This window comes from Temnothorax americanus, unplaced genomic scaffold (genome assembly GCF_048541705.1).
Source record: "Temnothorax americanus isolate GAGA-0224 unplaced genomic scaffold, ASM4854170v1 Scaffold17, whole genome shotgun sequence".
Taxonomy (NCBI): Eukaryota; Metazoa; Arthropoda; class Insecta; order Hymenoptera; family Formicidae; genus Temnothorax; species Temnothorax americanus.
Window position 1 is genome coordinate 4,080,300 of NW_027509307.1, and position 20,690 is coordinate 4,100,989.

The 20,690-nt window shown below is 35.8% G+C and overlaps 4 protein-coding genes across 7 annotated transcripts; 1 reads left to right on the forward strand and 3 right to left on the reverse strand.

Moving 5' to 3' along the window:
• Positions 1–334: 334 nt before the first annotated feature.
• Positions 335–5,043, reverse strand: LOC143895822 (uncharacterized). Of its 2 annotated transcripts, none has more exons than XM_077403187.1 (9): positions 3,969–5,043; positions 3,501–3,632; positions 3,289–3,439; positions 2,871–2,942; positions 2,673–2,816; positions 1,904–2,291; positions 1,347–1,606; positions 731–1,136; positions 335–526 (listed from the first exon to the last, which is right to left on the reverse strand). In XM_077403187.1, the coding sequence occupies exons 1-8, from the start codon at positions 4,207–4,209 to the stop codon at positions 755–757; spliced, it is 1,770 nt and encodes a 589-aa protein (XP_077259313.1). In that variant the 5' UTR covers positions 4,210–5,043; the 3' UTR covers positions 335–526; positions 731–754. The 2 variants fall into 2 exon arrangements, with proteins under 2 accessions (XP_077259313.1, XP_077259314.1); XM_077403188.1 differs by having other exon boundaries at positions 337–526; positions 3,501–3,608.
• A 145-nt stretch (positions 5,044–5,188) lies between these two features.
• Positions 5,189–7,293, reverse strand: LOC143895824 (uncharacterized). Its single transcript, XM_077403194.1, has 3 exons — positions 7,141–7,293; positions 5,656–5,967; positions 5,189–5,538 (listed from the first exon to the last, which is right to left on the reverse strand). The coding sequence occupies exons 1-3, from the start codon at positions 7,160–7,162 to the stop codon at positions 5,480–5,482; spliced, it is 393 nt and encodes a 130-aa protein (XP_077259320.1). The 5' UTR covers positions 7,163–7,293; the 3' UTR covers positions 5,189–5,479.
• Positions 7,294–7,748: 455 nt separating this feature from the next.
• On the reverse strand, positions 7,749–20,150 carry LOC143895823 (uncharacterized). 3 transcript variants are annotated; one of them, XM_077403193.1, is made up of 4 exons: positions 20,012–20,150; positions 9,355–10,178; positions 8,465–8,743; positions 7,749–8,305 (listed from the first exon to the last, which is right to left on the reverse strand). In XM_077403193.1, the coding sequence occupies exons 2-4, from the start codon at positions 10,145–10,147 to the stop codon at positions 8,076–8,078; spliced, it is 1,302 nt and encodes a 433-aa protein (XP_077259319.1). In that variant the 5' UTR covers positions 10,148–10,178; positions 20,012–20,150; the 3' UTR covers positions 7,749–8,075. The 3 variants fall into 3 exon arrangements, with proteins under 3 accessions (XP_077259319.1, XP_077259315.1, XP_077259318.1); XM_077403189.1 differs by having other exon boundaries at positions 9,343–10,178; XM_077403192.1 differs by lacking the exon at positions 20,012–20,150 and adding an exon at positions 11,197–11,577 and having other exon boundaries at positions 9,343–10,178.
• Positions 11,716–20,635, forward strand: LOC143895821 (cilia- and flagella-associated protein 43). The gene is made up of 17 exons (XM_077403186.1): positions 11,716–12,700; positions 12,771–12,942; positions 13,090–13,349; positions 13,472–13,802; positions 13,912–14,248; positions 14,466–14,737; positions 14,894–15,160; positions 15,363–15,634; positions 15,730–15,943; positions 16,008–16,360; positions 17,154–17,448; positions 17,642–17,985; positions 18,099–18,280; positions 18,399–18,997; positions 19,294–19,710; positions 19,858–19,959; positions 20,027–20,635. Exons 1-17 carry the CDS (start codon positions 12,675–12,677, stop codon positions 20,348–20,350), a joined length of 4,767 nt encoding a protein of 1,588 aa, XP_077259312.1. The 5' UTR covers positions 11,716–12,674; the 3' UTR covers positions 20,351–20,635.
• Positions 20,636–20,690: the final 55 nt, after the last annotated feature.

Consider the following 20,690-nt stretch of genomic DNA (forward strand, 5'->3'; position numbering starts at 1 on the left):
TGCTATATATATTTTATATAGCCTTACGGTAATTATTATGTACATTATTACAATGTATAATTATTATGTACATAATAATTACCGCAAGGTAATAATTACCGTAAGGTAATTATTATGTACATTTAAACGTCTGTCACGGATTTGAGTGTTGCAGTTTATCTCATCGCGAGATTTTTGACGTACTATTAGCATCCAAAATATTTAAAACAAACTTATAAGTTACATTTTATTATCGACCTGAATAGAACTTATGATGAATAATTTAAAAAAATGTGATTATTAATAAAATGTGATATATTAATCTCAATCTTCTTTATTCAATATAATAAAATGTAATATAAATTGCACTTTTTTATATGTAAATAGTTTTTATCGTGCTCTATCATTCTATTTAATAATTACAAGTTAATGTAATCGTTTCAAAATTTTAAAAGACACGCTAATTATCATCAAATGTCCTGTGGATTGCGCAATATTCCATTCTCTGCAGAAAATTTAGAAAGCTGAGTCTCCACGTCTTTCACACCTGTAACAACATAAGCAAAAAATAAGAGATGATAATTAGAGAAGAAATATAAATTATTTTTATTGTTTTCTTTATTTTTATTATTCTATTGCACTAAATTTAACTTTTTATATGTTTACGTGGACTTCTCTCTATCATGGCTTATTAGGCCAATAAAAAATAAAGCCATTGCAAATATTCTATTTAATCGAATATGATCCATACAAAAATCGTGTCCTTCCTAGCTTCTTACGGCGTGACTGACGGTGCTACAACGTCGAGGGGTAATCGTGGTATGATACCCTTCATGGAGGCCCACTGACCCTCGCAGAGTTCATGAAAGGTCAGACGCAGCAGCGATTGGCCGCCTAGTATACCTGGACCCCTGCATATTGCACCAGCCCCAAATTCCCAGATGCTCCAATTGCCTGTCACGATTAAAACCCGCTGTATCTGCAACGGATTGGTCAAATTCGCGAAGCTGGCGAATCTTTTGCGCAGCCAAGAAGCAACGTAAGAGGCACGGCAATCACAATGCCAGGGATTTTGACTCAGACGTACTTGCTGAATCGTGGATACGGCGTCCATGCTACCAGCTGGCAAGAAGGAGAGGTCATTCGATTCCAGTTGCCTGAAGATCATGATACAGCGTAACAGAGAACAGGGAAAAATATTATTTTTTTATTTAACAAGTAAAAATATATTTCTAATTTGAAAATCACAGTAAAGACTTATAAAGCAAATATACAAATTGCAATTCTACGTACATATTTCAATGGACATTTGTCGTTATTAAAGTCAATAATGTTACAATTGTACAAAATTCCAAGTATCGACTCACAGCTTCCGTAAGTTCGGCGTATCCTCAAAAACTCCTGATTGTAGTATCCTCAGTCGATTGGATTGCAGGAAAAGAGAAGTGAGATTGAACAAGCCGCGAAAAACGCCTCTTACTAGGATCTCTATGCGATTGCCATAAAGAATAAGACGTTCCAAAGATATAGAATTGTTGAATAATCCAGGTGGCAAGTATTTTATGTGATTGTGTCCTAATCGAAGTTCTCGAAGTGCTATCATATCGTGAAAGGCTCTTGCATCAATCTATCACAAAGATCCAAATTGTTTATACTTGAAGAGAAATCTAAAAGCTTATAATATATATTTCATAATAATATATTATAAATATTTTTTATACAAAACGCGTATCTTATATAATACATTTATATATTAGCGTTCTCTCTATAATAGTCACTGATGTATTCAATGACTATTTCACATTTCACTGATATCAGTGTAAAGTATGCCATTTCAGTGATTTTTCACTGATTCAGATTTAGAGAGTTGTAATTTTCAAAAATAAAATCACAATTAAAATTACAAAATATAAACGATATTTACACGAGATATTCTATTGCTTGATATTTCCAGAATTTCCAATTGTGCCAGGGTCAAAAACAATCCTTTAGGCAGCTCCATCAAGCGATTGTTCCGCATATTCAACTCTTTGAGAGACGTCAGATCTTGGAATACACCGTTAGGCAGCTCTTTCAAACGATTTTCCTCGAGCGCGAGGCGTCTAAGTTTAGTAATATCCCGGAAAATTGAAACGGGTAATCCGACTAGTCGATTTTTACCCAGCAGCAGTTCATCAAGATTCCCGAGACCACGAAATCCACCGGGAGATAATAACGAAATGCGATTGGAGGAGAGATCCAATAAAGCCAAGTGGCCGTTGCTCAAAAAAAGATCTTCCGGCAAAGTACGGAGTTTATTTGACGATAAATCGCTAAATAGAATAAAAAAATGTGTATTAAATTTTTAATGAACTTATAAGAAGACGAGAAACATTAAATTTCAAATTGAAACAAATATAACATATTTCAGCAATGTATACATTTAGTAAATCTTTTTTTCTTAGCAAGATGGGCTAAATTTAATAAATTTTAATATAGTTACAGACATATAATACATACTTCTATACATTAAACGTTCAAACATTTCTTTTTTACATTTAACTTGTCAAAACAACTAAATAAAGCAACTTGATATTTAAGAAATTGATTCAGTTACGTAAAAGATCTATGAAGGTATTAGTAATGCCTAATAAAATCAATTTTTACATTTATACTTTTTTAATTTGTTACTAAGTTGTAAGCATCTCACTTACAGTATTCGAAGATTCCTTAGTCCAAAAAATAGACTACGTTGCATTTCCTTCAAGAGATTGTTACTCAACCTGACATTTGCGATACTGTGTAATGACAAGAACAACCTGGGCGCCAAATGCTCGATTAAATTGCTGCTCAGATCTCTGTAATTGACAGTTTCGTTAGTACATGCATCTCTCGATCGTTACATGACTTACAGATGGTGCAACTGCGTCATATTCATAAACGTATCTCTGTGCAGAGCGCTGAGTCGATTACTCCCGAGATCTCTGGAAATACAAATATTTCCATTCTCTAAGACTAAATATAAATATACATTTTCTTAATAGAAAAAGTAAAATTACTAAATGTTTTATTATACAAAAAGTCACAATTTAAAATATAAAATAATTATTTTATAATGTGCAATACAAAATAAGGAATTTTATTTAAAAATTAAAATGTATAACACATTATAATACATTATAAAGTTCTAATTTTATTTATAAATTATATAAAGTAATTCTCTATCGCACTTTTTTAGGGTTCAATAATAATTTCGATTATTTTTCTTAAAGATATCCCATCGGATATCTGTCACACAAACACAACGATGTTATCTTTCAAATTGCTCACAGTCTCAGCACGTTAGCGGGAACCAATTGCGTCGGGGGTAGATCCATCAGATTGTATCTCCAGCAGGACACCGATTTCATTTCCGGTACGCACTTGCACGGTCCCTCGGCACAGACCTCCCAGTCTTCCTCTCTCAAGCTGATCTGCCAAACTGCAAGAGCATGGATAGATGTTTTCATATATCCATCGTGTGCGAATCGTGAGATTCTTACCGGGATGCTCGACCGCTCGCAACCTACGTTCGAGGCTCGACAGTCGGTTCTCCATCTCCTCGACGATCGACATTGATCCGTCCGCGGGCGTCGATGAATATTCCATATCTGCGCTCGTACAAGATGTCTCATCTCAAGTTTCGCAGTCGCGTTTTTTAAATTGTATATCCGAAACACACACGAAAGATGGTACAGAGAAAATTACAGTAGTTTCGAAAATTTTACTTTGGCTCTTTTTCATGCGCGCTAGGATCTACATTTCGCGACGTATCTTATCTATTCTAGAATTTTTGGAGTACGAAGTTCTCGGAACTTTAGACAAACAAATATCTTATAATCTCTACCTAATATTTTAGTTTCGCGTATAATTATTAACAAAGGTTTGATTAAATCGCTTCTCGCATCCTTCTGCCATTAATTTATGCTGCTAGACTTAATCGCCGACGATCATTTAATTCGTTCAATTACCTGCAGAAGTCCGCGTACTCGCGGTGCAGATGTGCGAGACGAGGGAGTACGTGTTCGTCTCGCATAACAAAAGGAAAACAATTGCACAGTAAATCTTTGAGAATAAGTCAGTCATGTCGCGGACAGTTCGGACGAGACGGCACATTGATAGACGGGACAAAGTGCGCCGGACTGAGGATGCGGTTCGCAGCCGGCCGTCCTCCTTCATTCCACACGGTCGCATCCTCATTATCTTGGACATTGATTTGGAAGGTAAACTTATTACAACGAAGATTGACGGACAATGGCCCCACGCGCACAGATTACGGCCTTTCAAGCACGTTGCGACGTATATACAAGCAATAATAAATCAATGTCTGGACGTTTATAGAATTTACTAAAGCCACGCGTATAAGATTTCTGAGAAATAATTGATCGGCATCAAATTATTTTACAAAGAAATTATGCGTTTATTATCGTATAATAAATATACAGTTAATTTCTACTGAGATAGTGCTGCTGTATTTATTTTATGTAGATATAATTAAATAATTTAATTAAAATGATAACTATTAACAAAAACAAGTACAATAGAAAGGATAATTCAATCTCCTTCCCGTTTACAAATTGTAACATGTCTTTTATTATTTAGCCATCTAGAAGAATAGTTATAAAGCTTTAACATTTATTTGTCGATCGGTAACGATAGCTTGTCTGGAGTGTGTCGACATCATTCGTCGACGTTATTCGTCACGCTGCAGCTTCGAGAAAGCGGCGGAACCATATTATGCAATACAACAGTAACACATGCGTACATTATGACTTAAGAAGAAATAAAATAGGGATTGTGTATAATAGCGTATCCTTACTTCCAGCAAAATAATAAATACAAACAAATAACTGAAAGTTTCGTTTATCTTTAATTTATCGAATACAAAATCTTTTTATTGAAATGCTCGTAATGTTACGCTTTAGTGACTGCATGATAAAAACGGCAAAATGGATATCATCTGTTTTAACCTCAGAGTTGAGAATATATTTTGCCAATTACATGTTTGTGCGAGGGCAGATCGCAGATGCGATTAGAAAGCCGGTTCAAATTTGCGTACCGAGAATACATATTCAATCTCTGCACATATACAATAACTTACATAAGTTAGAAACTCTCTGCGTATACTACGCACGGAAATCAACTACGTCGCGGGGAAAGGATAAGTGATTCTAAGAGATAAAATCAATAGTTGCTCATCATTAATATTTATTGGATAGATACGCCTTACATTGTATATTCATTGTACATAACGTACAGCTTAGCGGCCAATTTTATCGTCAGATTTTGTCGCGTAGTTATATGTTATATTTAGTTTTCTTGCGTACGACCATCTCTATTCTCTCGTCCGTCGTTAGAAGAAGAAAATCTCGTTACATCACGATACATTAAGGTATTTAACTCCAACTATAAATTTATAATAATCATCTAATGGTTAGTCTACTTCGTGTTTCATGGTGCTTTTCCGGAATCGAGTGATTGTTTAGGACAGTCTTACTCCGCCAGATCCAGGGCACTCGCCTTTGCTCTTGACAGCCAATTCTGAAATTGAAGTATAACGTAATTAATGTGATTAAATGTAATCAATAATTAATTTATCATTACGTTAATATAAATAATTAATATAGTGATTTATATACTGCTTCCGCATGTGCTTACTCATGCCCATCTCGCAGTTGTAAAGATCCAGAGCGCACTGCGTGCCGAAGGTCTTAGGCTTTAAGCTGGAGTCGACAGGATCGTGAGCGCAAACAGGATCATACTCGATCCCGCACTCTCGCGCGCAATCCTTCTTATTCTTCTTCGCTTCCTTGGCCGTTTTGATGGCATCTTTCACATCTTTCGACGCGGTCGCCGCTTCTTTGATATCTTTAGGCTCCTTTATGTCCTTCATGGTGTTGTTGATTTTTACATCATCGGGAAGAGCATACGTTTCCTCGCATAACGTGTACATGCTGAGGAACGCGAAGGCTAGGAAAGGTCAAGAAGAGAGGGAGAGAGAAAAAAGAGGATATGAAATTAAATTCATTCGATTTTGATCCAATATTCTCCACGTATCTTTAACCAAACGTTTCTCCCATAAATTGACACGACAGATTTTGTTTAAATTATAATCGCAATTGACGAATTTATGAATTATTTCAAGATTCTCTATAATAAGGAAAAAATATCGATAAAATATCATCCGATAAAGGATTATCTACATACAGTCGAACAAAATATAATTTTAAACGATTAATTTGATTTTCGAAAGTCTTTCTATTAGCGAATTGTAGACGGGATGGTATTACGTAAATCCATTGACGGTTTAGCCTGTCGCTGGGACGCTGCGCAGCCTTAATGCACGTCTCTATTGAATGATTGCGGCTTTATTGAAATCAAGGTTTATTTTAAATCGAGATCAGTCCGCTCCTTGCGGCGATTGCGATGTTTCTTCGCTCAAGGCCGTTTACGCCCACGCCCATTTAAAGACATTTCCTTTTGCGGTGAGACTTCTTCGAAAATCTCAAATCCTCTCTCGCGCGCGAATAACAGTCGCGATTCTGATCCTTCATAAATAATTAATTGAATAGGAAACGCGCTTGCATAATTTTTCGGTGTATTGTCGACCAAGATTGAGTTAAACTGAATTTTAATGCGATTTCAAGAGAAGTCTATACATTTCTGAATTTTAATGCGATTTCAAGAGAAGCATATACATTAAGACTATAAAAAATTTTCTCAATTTTATTGTTAGCATCTTGGTTAACATCTAATTTTAAAATTTCTTATTTTATTGCCTATTAATATCCATATAAAAGCAATCAAGATTTTATAAAACCTTTACAAAGATATGCAATCAATTAATAATGATATAAAATAATATTAATATACCATGTTAAATAATTTCAACATTTTAATATCACATTAAGCTCTTTCTAATATTTTTCAACATGCGCAAATAAACGACTAAGTCAATCTATTAACAGTTAATGAAATTTTGAATATTTATTTGAACGTATTTACTTAATGGACGTTAACTCGAAATTGTTGTGTAAATTATATATTTAAATCCACTAGTAAAAGATACACTTAGTTGATTGCAAAAATAATCGATTTTGACGCTGTAAAATCTTAAACAAAGTGTTGATGCAGTTTCCGTACCAACTATAACTGCTACCTCCATTGTTCTGGGTGATCGGTGACGGCCCGGTTGATGAAAGTCGATGAAAATCGGTAGTTACTGACACGAATGGCGAATGGCGAATGGCTATCACGAGAGAACTGACATATCGTGTCATCTGGCTACGTTTATAAACCGAGTGTGACGGTTAAATCTATCCCCACCTGAGAGAGATTGAGAATACAGGACACATCTCACACTTTATATGACGTACTTCATGTGACCCCTGATGATTTCCATATTTGATACTTTCGCTGAAGAAACCCAGATTGTAAGTAATAATTAATAAGTTTTTACAAGCTATAAAATAAAGTTGAATGTCTTATAAAAATTCCTAGATAATCTAAATTTTTGGATATTATATTCGCCATGCAAATTAAAAACAACCAATTTTTCAATCTGTATTTTCAATTAAAAATAATATTATTTTTATATTATGTACTTATTATTTTATAAAGATTTATAAAAATAATTTGCTGCCTCACGCCAATAAAAAACATATTTGCCGATGCATCCACACAAAGAGGCAAATAATTTATTAAGATAATGTTTCATTTTTTTTAACATACTTGACACACAGTGGCACTGAATAATCATAGTATCATAGTGCTGTGAAAGGAAAGATTATTTCTGTAATCTTCTCTAATCGCGTCGTTCCGATTGACGTCGATTACGAGACAGATTTGACAGCGCTCTATATTCGCAACGCTTTTTAACAGATTCTTTTGTATAAAGAAAAACGTACTTTTGTGACCTAGCTTTGAGCATTGAAAATCGAAAGAATAAATCCAGCATTTCGTATATTAATGGAATAATTTTTATAAAAAAAAAAAAAAAATATGGATAAGTATATAAATAAATTACTAGAGTAGGGAGAGATGACGCGACAATGAAGCTCGATGACAATGTAAATTTCTCATTGGTCTCTCCGTTCTGTGAGCCGCCTCTCTTCCTCTACGTAACTCTTGAATAAATTTAAATAATCACGCCGAGATTCGTGGAACGTAAATGCTTCGGTGATACGGCACGCAAGTGTCGTGCATTTCTCCGTCGAATTTAAACGAGCGCTGTTTTGCACTTCGTATTTCTCAACGGAGTTTTTTACTATATCTTCGAGGCCGTTTAAAGTTTCCAAGCTGGCAAAGGCTGAAAAATACGGAACACCATTAGCGAAATACGATGAATGAGTTAAGAAAATAATAATCTTAATTAGCAACGTTTTTGTTTAAAAAGCCTCATTCCAAATTTATTGCAAAACTTTTGTAATTAAAGTTGGATGTGCAGGGATTTAATCTGAGAACTTACGCGATGAGAAATTTCGTTCCTCGTCGTCATCGTCTTTATTAGAGACCTTCTTCTTGATGATCTCGAGTTTAGGTATGAAGAGCAGCAAGCAGATTACAGCGATAAATTTCACGATCATCTTGAAGATTACCAACTTTAATATAATTTTTGCGATGGTGAATGCGTTTAGTTTGAGAGCGAGCGGCAATCCTAGATCGATACTCGGCAGAAGGGAGATGTGAGTCTCCGGAAGCGCGTAGGGAGCACCATAAATTGGAGTTGGAACGGAAGGACCATATCCTAAGAAAACAAAGCGTGAAATAATAAATCGAGCGATCCAAGAGCGCTGAAAATATGAAATCCAAGCTGAGAAAAAAATATTTACCAAAGAAAAATCAATTTTATTAATTAAAAACGTATATTAATCAAACAATACATCTGCAAAAAACTTGTCGAGTTATTTTAAAAGTATAACAAAAACATTTGCAAATTTCAAAACATTGTACAAAATCTTATTTTAATATAGCAAATAAAAAATGATTGGAAAATGTAATTAAATTCTTCTCTCTATTGTAATATAGAGGAAAGCCCCCTATTATGAGATAGGGATCCTAATATGAGATGGCGGAGTTTTTTCATGGTGGGATCAACAGATGGGGCCTATATAGGGCCTTTTAGCTTAAAATATCTCATATTAAGATCCTGTCTCATAATAGGGGACTTTCCTCTAACTGTTTAATGAAATTTTATTGTAATAATAGATTTATTATAATAATGTACATTATAATGCACAGTTAAGTAGATCAAGTAATTGAAACTTTTATTAACTTAGTTATTCAAGCAATTTAAATTTTTATAAACCTAATAATTAAAATTTTAACTTTGGTGGCCGATAATACTTCTCGTCTCACCTTGTTGGGGCGGTAAGTAGTTTCCGGGTGGTCCATGCGAAGAAATCTGAGGATAAAACGAGACGCCGTCATTCGGCGGTCCGTACGAATTCTGCGGCGGGCCGTAAGAATTCTGCGGTGTGCTGTAATCCGACGGCCTGAAGGGTTGAGGATAAGAGTCGCTGGGTGAAGGAGGGTTGTTGGGTCCGCCGTAGGTGATTCGCGGCCTCTTCGACGGGTACGTCGAGTCGGGCGAACCGTAATCGGTTTCCGGCTTGTAAATGGGACCCTGCACGTACTCAGCTCTCTTATTTGCCTTTGTCTTTGAGTCCGTCTGCACGATCCCTTCTCGCGGATCGTCGCTGTTACGCGAGTGCATCAGTGCCTGGAGATAGCTGTCCCTTTTCGCAAAAGCGGCCTTCGGGCTTTTGCCGGCCCAGGGCTTGCGGCTGTCGACGTAAGAGCCGCGAGGGCCCGCATCCTTCGAGACGGGTCTTCGGGAAGCGGCATGCTCTCCGGAAGACACTCGACTGATGATCGTGGGAGACGCGAGGGGAGTAACTTTTGTAGAAGCGACGTCGTTGGAGTCGGCGACGATCGACGCCTTGGTCGACAAAGAAGGACCGAGGACTAGATCCTTCCCCAGAGTTATCGACGCTTCGGATTCTTTGGCCTCTATCTTCAGGGTCGATGCACCTGGTGTATTCTGATAATTCGCGGGCACAGGTTCGTGAGACGAGACCAGGGCGGAGTAGAGCAGAAAGATACTTAGAATCCAACCGAATCGCTGCTTCCGCGCTCGGTAATGAGACATTTTGATAGTAAGCTCGTTGAAAAAATATGATCTGCAATATAAGAAAACGCATAAGTAATTTCCATAAACTATAAAATCTTTAATGATATTTTTATAGCTACTGCTTCCACCAATGGCTGCAGCGATAACAATAAAACGTCCGATCTCGACGATTCAATGCGTTTTGTTAGAGCAATTGGCAATAATTGACTTACGTGTGAAACTTGAATAAGATATCAAACCTTACAGAATTTAATTACAATTTGATAATTATCACAACTCTTTATACATAATTATATTTTAATAGATAACACGACAGTGAAGAGACTAGAGACTTGTTAAAGATTCTAAATGTGATTCTTTGAATCGATTTTAATTAGAAAAGGAAGAGATGGGCAATAAGTAGTACAAACAAGCGACACGACACGAAATGCCTTCTAGATGAACGCAGAAGATTCCTCTTGAATACGAAATGCAAGCAAATGACGCGCATACTAAACGCGTAGCGGTCTTCGCCCCTTTTTAGCGTAGTCATTTCAACAATGACCTTAATTCGCGCAAACATGAGAAACAATAGAACAGTTGCAATTTACAATTTTACAATAAGCTCTCGTTATATGTATAATTATTGTCATTATATCACACTATTTGTATTGCTATCTAAATTTATTAGTGTTTTCATTTATAAAATAAGTTTAAAATCAAGCTGTTACAAAATAGCAAATTTTTAAGTTCATGATTGTACAACAGTATTATTACAATCAATAAAAATAATTACTGACAAAGATAAAGTAATATTTAAAATAAGATAAGTTAATTAATTTTTAGATAGAAATAACCAAAAATTTTGTTAAGCTTTTATATCGTACAATTTATATATAAAAGTTAATTAAAATGTCTATTAAAAATATTTTAATCGTATCGCTTTTATTTATGTACGTAAAATTTTATTTTTGATATTTATTTATTAATTATATAACGTTGTATCTCAACTTTTTTATACCAAAATGTGTTCATGATATCTGCTAAAATAAGTAAGCCAAAGAACTATGAATGATGAATATACATACGTTGACTATTTTCACTTAAAAAATAATTTTCCGCTTCCAACGTGGACTTTTAACTCCTTAGTCACTCTCTAGGAGATTCTGGTTTCTTTTTCTTCTCCATAAATCTGTTCACTTGCAAGTTATTTACCCTTATATCAAACACAAAACATATAGTACTGTTCTAACAAATGACGAGCTCACGAAACATTCTTGCTGACACTCATATCGATCAACGCTCGTGAATAAAAAACCATCGCGTTCGCTTCGTCTATATATGCTGTTCGGATTCGGAAGGGGCACGAGATTCACGTTATTGGGTTACTATTCCACCGTGCCCCTTCAACAATACTTCCAGCACAACCATCGATCGATCGCTTCCGTCCATTGTAAAATATGTCAAAATCGTTTCAATACCTATCTCTGTATTCAAGAAGATATATTCTAGTTATTTATGTAGCAATGTAGAAATTATAAATATATGATTTTATATGTTGTTATTATTAAAAACTCTTCTCAATACTATTTTAAACACTGATTTTATATATTTTAATCATAAAATAAAGTTCTCTGATTTTATGATCAGTTACTATTAACAGTAAAATAAATAAAAAATCTCTTTTTATGTATCTCTTATTTGCAATAATTTTAAGAAAGAGAAAAAAATATGAAATTATATTTAACGAGTACTCCCGATGATTCATGAAAATATGACTTAAAGCTAGTTTTTCTGGTATTTATTATAGATTATTATAGATTATTTTGTTATAATATTTGTTATAAACTTGTTAAAAACTTTGTTGAAAGCTTTAAAATGACAATGGTAGGGGTCAAAGGCATGGGCCATTATTATGTGCTGGACGATGCGGTTTATAACGGTGTCACTATCCTTCAAACCTCTTACAATACTTTGATCCAGTGGCACACTTTTAGTGGCATTCTTTTGGTGATTCTATTATCTTCGGTATGTATGTAAATGCAGTGTCCGATGAAAGTCTTGACGATCAGTACTTACATTCATGTACCTGCGCGCTTTGGCAACCAAAACAGGTGCAAAAACGGGGAAACATTCTTTTATACTATATCGCTCTTTATTGTAAAATTATTTCTATTAATTATTTTTAATTGTAAATAATGTGAAATTTTTTTCACACAAATTTAAATAAAAACTTCTAGAGATAAATGGTTGTCAATAAGAAAATTAATTTATATCTTTTTGTCAAAATAAATGATTTAATTTTGTAAATTATCTAGTTTAATTATATAAATACAGTTAAAGACTTGTCGCTTATTACGAATATACGTGAAAGGATTGTCAAACGCAAGTCTCTATGGCCACCCTCGATCAATATGCTAGCCTTTCGAGGTCTCTCAGCAACCAAACACAATGCTTAACACGTGCAAAATTTGCTTGCCGTACGGAAGTAGAATTGGGAACTTAGGAACAGTGCGAAACGATAAAAGTTTTCGAAATATCCTGGCAAATTAAAAAATATAGCAAAATGAATTTTTCAACAACCGAAACAAGGTAGATTTTATCTCTCCAAAGCTTGGCGAGTAAAGAGTATTTTTTTTATATAGTTTACGTTATTGTACAGGTGGATGAAGTTTGGAAAATCTCATGACTTCGTCTTTGTTGGGAAGGAAACCGTCGCAACGGCTTCCGGCATTTACGTGAGTTTCCTGGATCTGAATACGAGAGAAAAACGAATCGAGCGGTTCGACAACAAGGAAAGGGGCGACGGCGCGTCGTGTTTAGCTGGACATCCGGTACATATGATACACACAATTACATTTATAATAGATATATATATTTATTCAGATTACTGAATGGTTTTTTTAAAAAATGACAAGTGTCACGCTGCATACGCGCTATTTATTATTTAATAAAATCAGTACTTTTGAATTTTTTGCCAGACAGTTTCCATGTTTTCCATAGTCGAGAGGAAACCGAATCCCAAAATATCAATATTCATGTATCCGACGCTACAAAGGATCTCCAGGTGCGTACCGCCGGACAGAATCAGTGGCTACTTATCCTGTTCTTTCGTCGGTACGGAGTATCTCGTAAGCCTGACTAGCTTTCCCGATTTTCGACTGATCGTGTGGCTGTGGAGAACCGGCAGACACGTCGCTATGCTTAACACAAAGACGAACGATCTTGTTCAAGAAATTTCGTAAGTATATTCTGTACCTTTCTGTAATATAATTCTTCACAATTATTAATACAAGCTTCAAGAGTTTGTTCCTCCAATTTGTCTATGATTAAAAAATGTAATGAATTATTTGATCTTACTAGCTGTTCGCCGAATCCTCCACATTTGATATCGCAATTCGGAGCCGACGACAATACACTCTCGATCTATCAGGTGCGCACGTGTTCGAAAATTGTAAGCATACATCGCGTGAACGCGCCACTTTCAGGGCACAAAATTGTGTCTTCATCCTGGACGCCGGAAGGAAACCTGTTCATCTCGGACGAATTCGGGAATGTATGGCTCGTGGCGATTGAAGCTAATAAGTTGTACTCGGTGATAAAATCGAAAATACTCGAACGTCCAAAAAATAAACCGATTGTCATCACTCATAAGAGCGGTGTAATAGTTGTGAACACCAATAGTGAAATTATGGTGCGTATTAATGAGTCTTTAATACAATTTAATAAAAATACAATTTTTAATAATCATATATTATTTTTATTTTATTTTCTGATATATATTACAATTAACAATGTTTTAGTTTTACAAAAAGACGTCCGCGGATTGGAACGTAACGTGGAAATTTATATGGTCAATCTCGACTTTCTATTCTATACACGTAGGAAAACAACATTGTTGCAAAGATGGGGTTTTACTTCACTCCAGAAGCGGAGAAATTTTTGAAATTTGCACGCAACACGACAACATCCCTCACATAGAAGTTATTTATACGGACGAGATTGAATACAAAGCATTATTTTCTATATCTCAGCGCACAGATCACGTCGCGGCGGTAGACGGGTTAGATCGTCTGTGCATTTTCGAATTACTGACCGGCAAACTGACAGCGAGATTATCTCTGAAGCACCATGGTGAAGGTAAAGTCAAATATGAAAAAACCCTAAACATTTACTTTTTATTTAAAGCATGTTATAAAAACATTTTTTAAATTAATTAAGTTAACATATTTGTAACTTATTTATTTTTATTTTTTAATTAATACACAGAATTCATATATTTAATAAAATAATTATTTCACATTTTTTGTAAGAATTAACCGATATATTATTGATTAGAGTCATCTTTTCATTATAGTTCTTCACGTAGCTTCACATCCTACTTTACCAATACTTGCGTCGTGCAGCGTTGTTGGCAATTGCATTCTAATCGATGTCACGAAAGTTTCATTGGTTAAAATTTTTAACTGTTTTCATCTTTATGGAGACTTCTTGGATAAAATAAAATTTTCGCGTAACGGCGAACTTTTGGGAATTGGCAATTCTCAAACTGGCATGATATTTATTATTGGCAAACGACTTAAACAGCAGCGCCTAGATGTTCTAGGATTTATAGAAATTGATGGATATGTAAGATTATATAAAATTATACAAACTATTTTATTTTTTAAAACATCTTTTATAATTTACGCAAATAAATTATGTAAAAATATAAATGCGAAAGTTAATTATGTCTTCGTAGAAAAACAAAATTGGAAATAATTTGATGTTTTCTTTCGTTTCTAGATCGCTGATTTTTTGATATTCGAAAAAAACGAAAGAAAAGATTGTTTTGAGATCTTAATCCTAGCAACGACTAATCCTTCTATAGCTTCGATCGGCGGTAACAAAGTAATCGTGTACACTTGCGAGATCTCGATCGACTTCTGCATGCGTGTTATTTGCGTGATAGACTTATCAAGACCTTTCAAGACTCTCTATCACGGATGTAAGCCTCTGGAGATATTGAGTGTACCCTCTTTGTCTAAACAATTACATCAAATGGAAATACAGGTCAAACTACATTATTGTTTTATAAAAATAAACCACATAAAAAGAATAAGCCAACATTTTTGTATTGAATAATTTAAATAATTATAGAATTACTGGAGGTACATTTTTTCACTCTGACAAAGTTTCCTGTCATATTTATTTTAATATATATTTTTCAAATTTTCTCTCTGGAAAAAATTAATTTCTCAAATTTCTTTCGCAGAATGATTTTCAAGATATCGTCCTCACAAACCTGCTGTCCTCCATGCATCAGCTGAGAAAGATCGGGATATACGTAACCGATTCTCGAGTCATAACATATGGATACGATGGCTTGATCATAGTCAGAGATAGCATGGAACTTCGCAAAGTGTTCGCAATTTTTATGCCACATCATCGCAGTCAAGGAGGCGTAAAATACGCGATTTCTTCGCGTTTTGGGGAAACGATCGTCTCTCTCGGTAGAAATGGCGATCTCGTTGCCCATCGAATTCGGTACTTTGTCTTCACTTGCTCTCTAAGCTTTCGCATTATTCAAATTATTCACAAAATTACGAAGATAAATCTAAATTAATTTAATTGTACGACAGCTTACCGGAGACAAAGACAATTTTGGCAGAAGTCGAAGCTGCGAGTGTGCATTTAACGATCGAGGATTTCATTTCCGATCCAAACGAACTGTACGATCGAGGAAAGGAAACCTGGCTGGATAGTGTAGTTGCTGCTAAACTGAAAGCTGAGCACGACGAAGCTCTACCTCTACGGGCTTCTATTGTAGCCGATCTTGAGAAGATTAAAACGCAAGTAATGTCTCTTTTAAGATTCGATTCTAACTTGGGTTTTAAATATGATATAAGTTTTGCAATAGATACGCGAGCTTCTCAATATAAATGAAGGCGAATCACCGGACGCCCGTTTGCCGATCTCGGCTTTCGATTTGGATCGCGAATCCCGACAGCGGAGAATAGAAGAGGCTCGACTTGAACGAGACAAGCTGTATCAAAACCTCGAGGATGAAACCTCGAGCGCTCAACGAGATCAGGTGACGTCGAATCTGCGCGAAATATTCTGGGAATCGTTGGAAGTGAAACCATGCGCTCTTAGATTAATTGGTGGCGATGCGATCGTTCAAAATTATCCTCTCGTTGCATCGACTCGAAAGATGAACGATTTTAAAGTATGGGATAGACTTTCTGCGGATGCTGATGAATTTATGTACAGGTATTTATTTTTATTGCTTCCTCATAGAGGAAGCTTTGTGATGGTGAAAAAATTTTTTTTCGAGATTTTGATGAAAATAGGTTTAGAATGTTCCAAAATGTCGAGAAATCGTATTAGTAAAAAATGTCCGGAAGTATGTATGTATGTGTGTGTGTACGGATTTTTTGTACACGCGCATCTACTTCTACAATTTTTTAGATATCGAGATGCATTTTTTTTAATCGATAGAGTATCATAGAAAGTATGTTCTTCTCAAATTTTATATATATATATATATATATATATATATATATATATATATATAGAAAAGCGTGTTTTATCCTATAGCTTTCTCAATATTTGATATAGCGATCTATATCTAATTCTATTAAATTTTTCAGTTTTTTCTATCCCTATTTCATATATAATTAATTAAGATTTGGTTAATTAGTTCTGGAGTTACAGATATTTCGTACATACATAGAACCCTGATAAAGTTTAGTCTAATCAACCAAATTTTTTATATATAAAATAGGAGTGGAAAAACTGAAAAATTTGGCTTCCTCTATGAGAAAGCCAAAAAAATAAATATTAATAATTATACATTAAATAAAATAAAAGCTTCCTGTAATAATGAGGAAGCAATGTGCAAAAGTTTGTAATTTGCACCCTTTTTTTATTATATTTTATATTATATAATAATCTTATAACGCCGTATAAAATTTATTTAAAAATTTGTGTAATAGCAAATATAGTTTATAAGTATAAAATATTATTAAAATACCACAAATCTTAAAAATAACCATCTTTCTAGTTACGAAGTGTATAAGGCATCATGTGAAGATGATTCAAGACGAGGATCTACGGTAATTTCCGATAAAGAATCTTCAACTAACAATGCCGGAAGCAAAACACATCAAATGGTTAAAAAATGGTACGCACACGCGGATGAAGATGAAAAATTATGTATATCGGGTGTCACGACGCATAAATGGATTGAGGGCGAAAGCATAGCTTCAACACATCAGCTATTGATTCCGCATGACAGCGATCTCGAATCTATCCTGCAGAAAGATATTATAATTGAAAATCGAGAGCGTAAATTAAAGGTGACAGCTGCCATAAATCTATTTCACAATATAATTACATTACGCAATACCAAAAACATAATTCGACATAATTATACTCGATTACTACTTGAGAAACTTAAATAATATTAAAATTAATCTTTTAGTCGATCGCGTTGACATATGTATATAACTGATTTAAAATTTATATAAATTAAATTTTTTCTTTAAATAGATGCATTTCAATAATCTGTTTGAGGAAATGAAACGCGCAAAGGAATGTGTATTAAAATGTGCAAAGGAGCGCATCAACAGGCTCCGATATTGCGCGTCTCAATTAAAGACAATGTTTGGGATAGATTCCGTTCTGGAACCAATCGAAATCCCATCCTGGAACGTCGAAGAAATACCTGATTACATAATTATGGTAAAAGATCACGAAGTCTTTGAAAAACGGTCACGGCGAGGAGAATTGAAAACAATTGACGAGGATCGAGAAGATGAAAGTAAAAACGAAAAAATCAGTGACTTTTATAAAATAGCTGTAGAAAAAATGATGGACGGTGTATTAGAACCTAAGTGAGTCGATGAAAATATGAAAAATAATTGCACAATAATTGATACAAATAGGCTTGTGTTTTTCTAACAATAACTTGATATTTAAAGTTAAAAAGAACGTTCTGTTTTTTAAGATGGGAAGATGAGGTGAAGAAAGAAATATCTGTGCCGGACTGCCTAATTGCGAAGAATCCTTCGAAATACACTGACGAGGATATCGCAGTTATCGCGGCGTATAGAACTAAAGTGCAGGCGTTGCAAAAAGAACGAGAAAAATATAAAGCGACCCTGCAGGCTGATATTATAGAAACGAAAGGTCAGAGTCGAGAAAGTTAAAAGAATAAATAAAACAATCGCGTTTATTAAAATAGAATAATCGTCTTAAAATAATCTGCGGATCACTTACGTTTTTATGTGTAAAATGTGCATTTTAGATGCTTTGCAAAAAGACATCGCTGCATTCAACGACAAATTAAAAGATCTAGAAATGAAAAAGATGCAAATTGAATGCGCAATCCTGCAGGAGAGACTGACAAGGATACGAGCGATCCGAAGACATCAAACTATGGTCGATTACAGGCAAGAAATCGCTCGTCTCGCCGACGAGGAGTTAGCGCCGGCGACGCGAGAGGCACGCAGGCTCGCCGAGGAGTGCAACTCGCTGGAGATGGTCGTGTCGGAGCTAAAAGTTCGATACGACAGCCTGTGCAAAGCGGAGAAACGCCAGGAGGCCAAGTTTCGCGGCGAATTCGCGGAGTTGAAGCAACCGATAGTGGAACACTTGCTCAGACACTACAAAAAACGACCCAGAGCTGCTCGGCTGACTACCACGTCGGTCACGTATCTGACGGAGGTGGCGAGATGCGTCGCGGGCAGCGAGAAGTCGGACGTCTTACCGCGCGAATGCCTGGATTTCCTCAAAGGCATGGATGCCTTGGACTCGATGCCCCGAAATCTACCGTCGCAAATTAACGCCGATTATTGGCGAACAATGTGCAGATTGAGAAGAATGAAGGTCGAGGTGGAAACGAAGGTAAGGAAAAAAGCTCACGAGGTAACTGATTTATTAAAATATGTACAGTCCCGTAATAATAATTACATTATTAAATTGTCTAAATGGTAATTAAAGATCCTTAATCCGAAAATATCAAATATATATAGAAAATATTAATTTCAATTATGAATGCAACACCCGAAAGTTTCGAGAGATGAAACGGCGGAGGTGTACCACTTTCTTTTTCTCTTTCATAACGATCGTTTTAAGCTGACTATAATAAAAAAAAGGACAAGTTGTAGCATTGCCAAAAAGAGCGGTACTTAATGTCGAAGGTGAGATGCTGCGCGGTAGAGACTGCTGAGGCGGAGCAGACGCTGTCGTTTTATCAGAAGGCGATGCAGTCGGCTGATAACGCTGCGGCGTGCAAAAAGGTCAGCTTGGATGACATGGAAAAATCCTTGACGCAGCTCGCGCAGGAAATGGAGATTCAACTCGTTTTGAAAATGGGCCAGATCGAGGTGCCGCTGCGAGGTTGTCCCTCCGACTACGCGAACGCCGTTCTCGTGACGCGCGAGGAGCTTTTACGGGTCAACGATTGTATCGTCGAGACTGGGAAACGCAAGCTGGCAGCGATGTATACATCCGTGCACTTGCGGAAGGTCGTGTCGCAACACGAATGGCAGCATGCTTGCGCGAAAATGATATTGGAGGATCTGCAGCGAAACTTGAAAGATATCCGAGAGTTTAAGGTATAGAGAACGGGAAGAATAGGAAGAGGATGAGCGTTTCTCTCCTTATAAAATTTATTATTATGATATTTATTATTATATTTTGTTCTATATCACAACACAATTACTTGACGTCAAAGGACTATATTGTTTCTTGCGTAATTTTAGATCACGAGAAACGTGCTTGAATTTTTGAGCAATTATCCCTGCAGCGTAAATTTAGAAAGAGATTACGAAAAGATGCAAGCCAATTTGCGAACATTTCGAAATGTGAGTACCGCTTTATTGTTATTCCAACTGTTCGGTGATTTGAAAAACTTACAGTCTCTGTTTCCAGAAATTTCACCAATTGTTGGAACTGGAACAGGCGCGTCTGAAAGAAACAAAGCGACTGATGGCCAAGTGGAAGAAGAAGAACGACAAGATGTCACAAGAGATCAAGATGAAGTCGTCAGACGTCGAAGAGCTTCGCAGGTTGCTTAACAACCCACATCGCAAGAGAGACGAGGAGTCTCGAAGGATGAGACTCGCGGCGATCGCGAGACGTACCAGGCTTGTCATGAAAGCAGAGAACAATTATGAGCAGCTGCTAATCTTGCACGCTCACCTCGAGGTCTTGAAGTTGCGAACGTATCCGACCTTGCAGTTTAAAACCGCATAAGACTCCGTGTGTCGAGGAAAAAGATCTCGCGCGAGCGTCGAGACTGTCAGCGCTGCAGCAAACGTCGACTTAATTTTCTCGACATTAATTTATGAAAACTGCCTTTTTTCTGCTGAATAATAAAATTGTTCTATTTATGCATTCATGAAGAAGTGTATAAACACAGAGTATACCGAGTGCTGAGGCTATGTCAGATGCATCCTTAATCAGTTGGACCGCTAAATTGCAGATTTATGTAGATCCATGTGTAATATGTATGGTAATACATGGGATAGTTTCATATTACGTTTGTCATTGATACTTATTATTTCGATCTCGATCCCGCGAAAAACCATATACA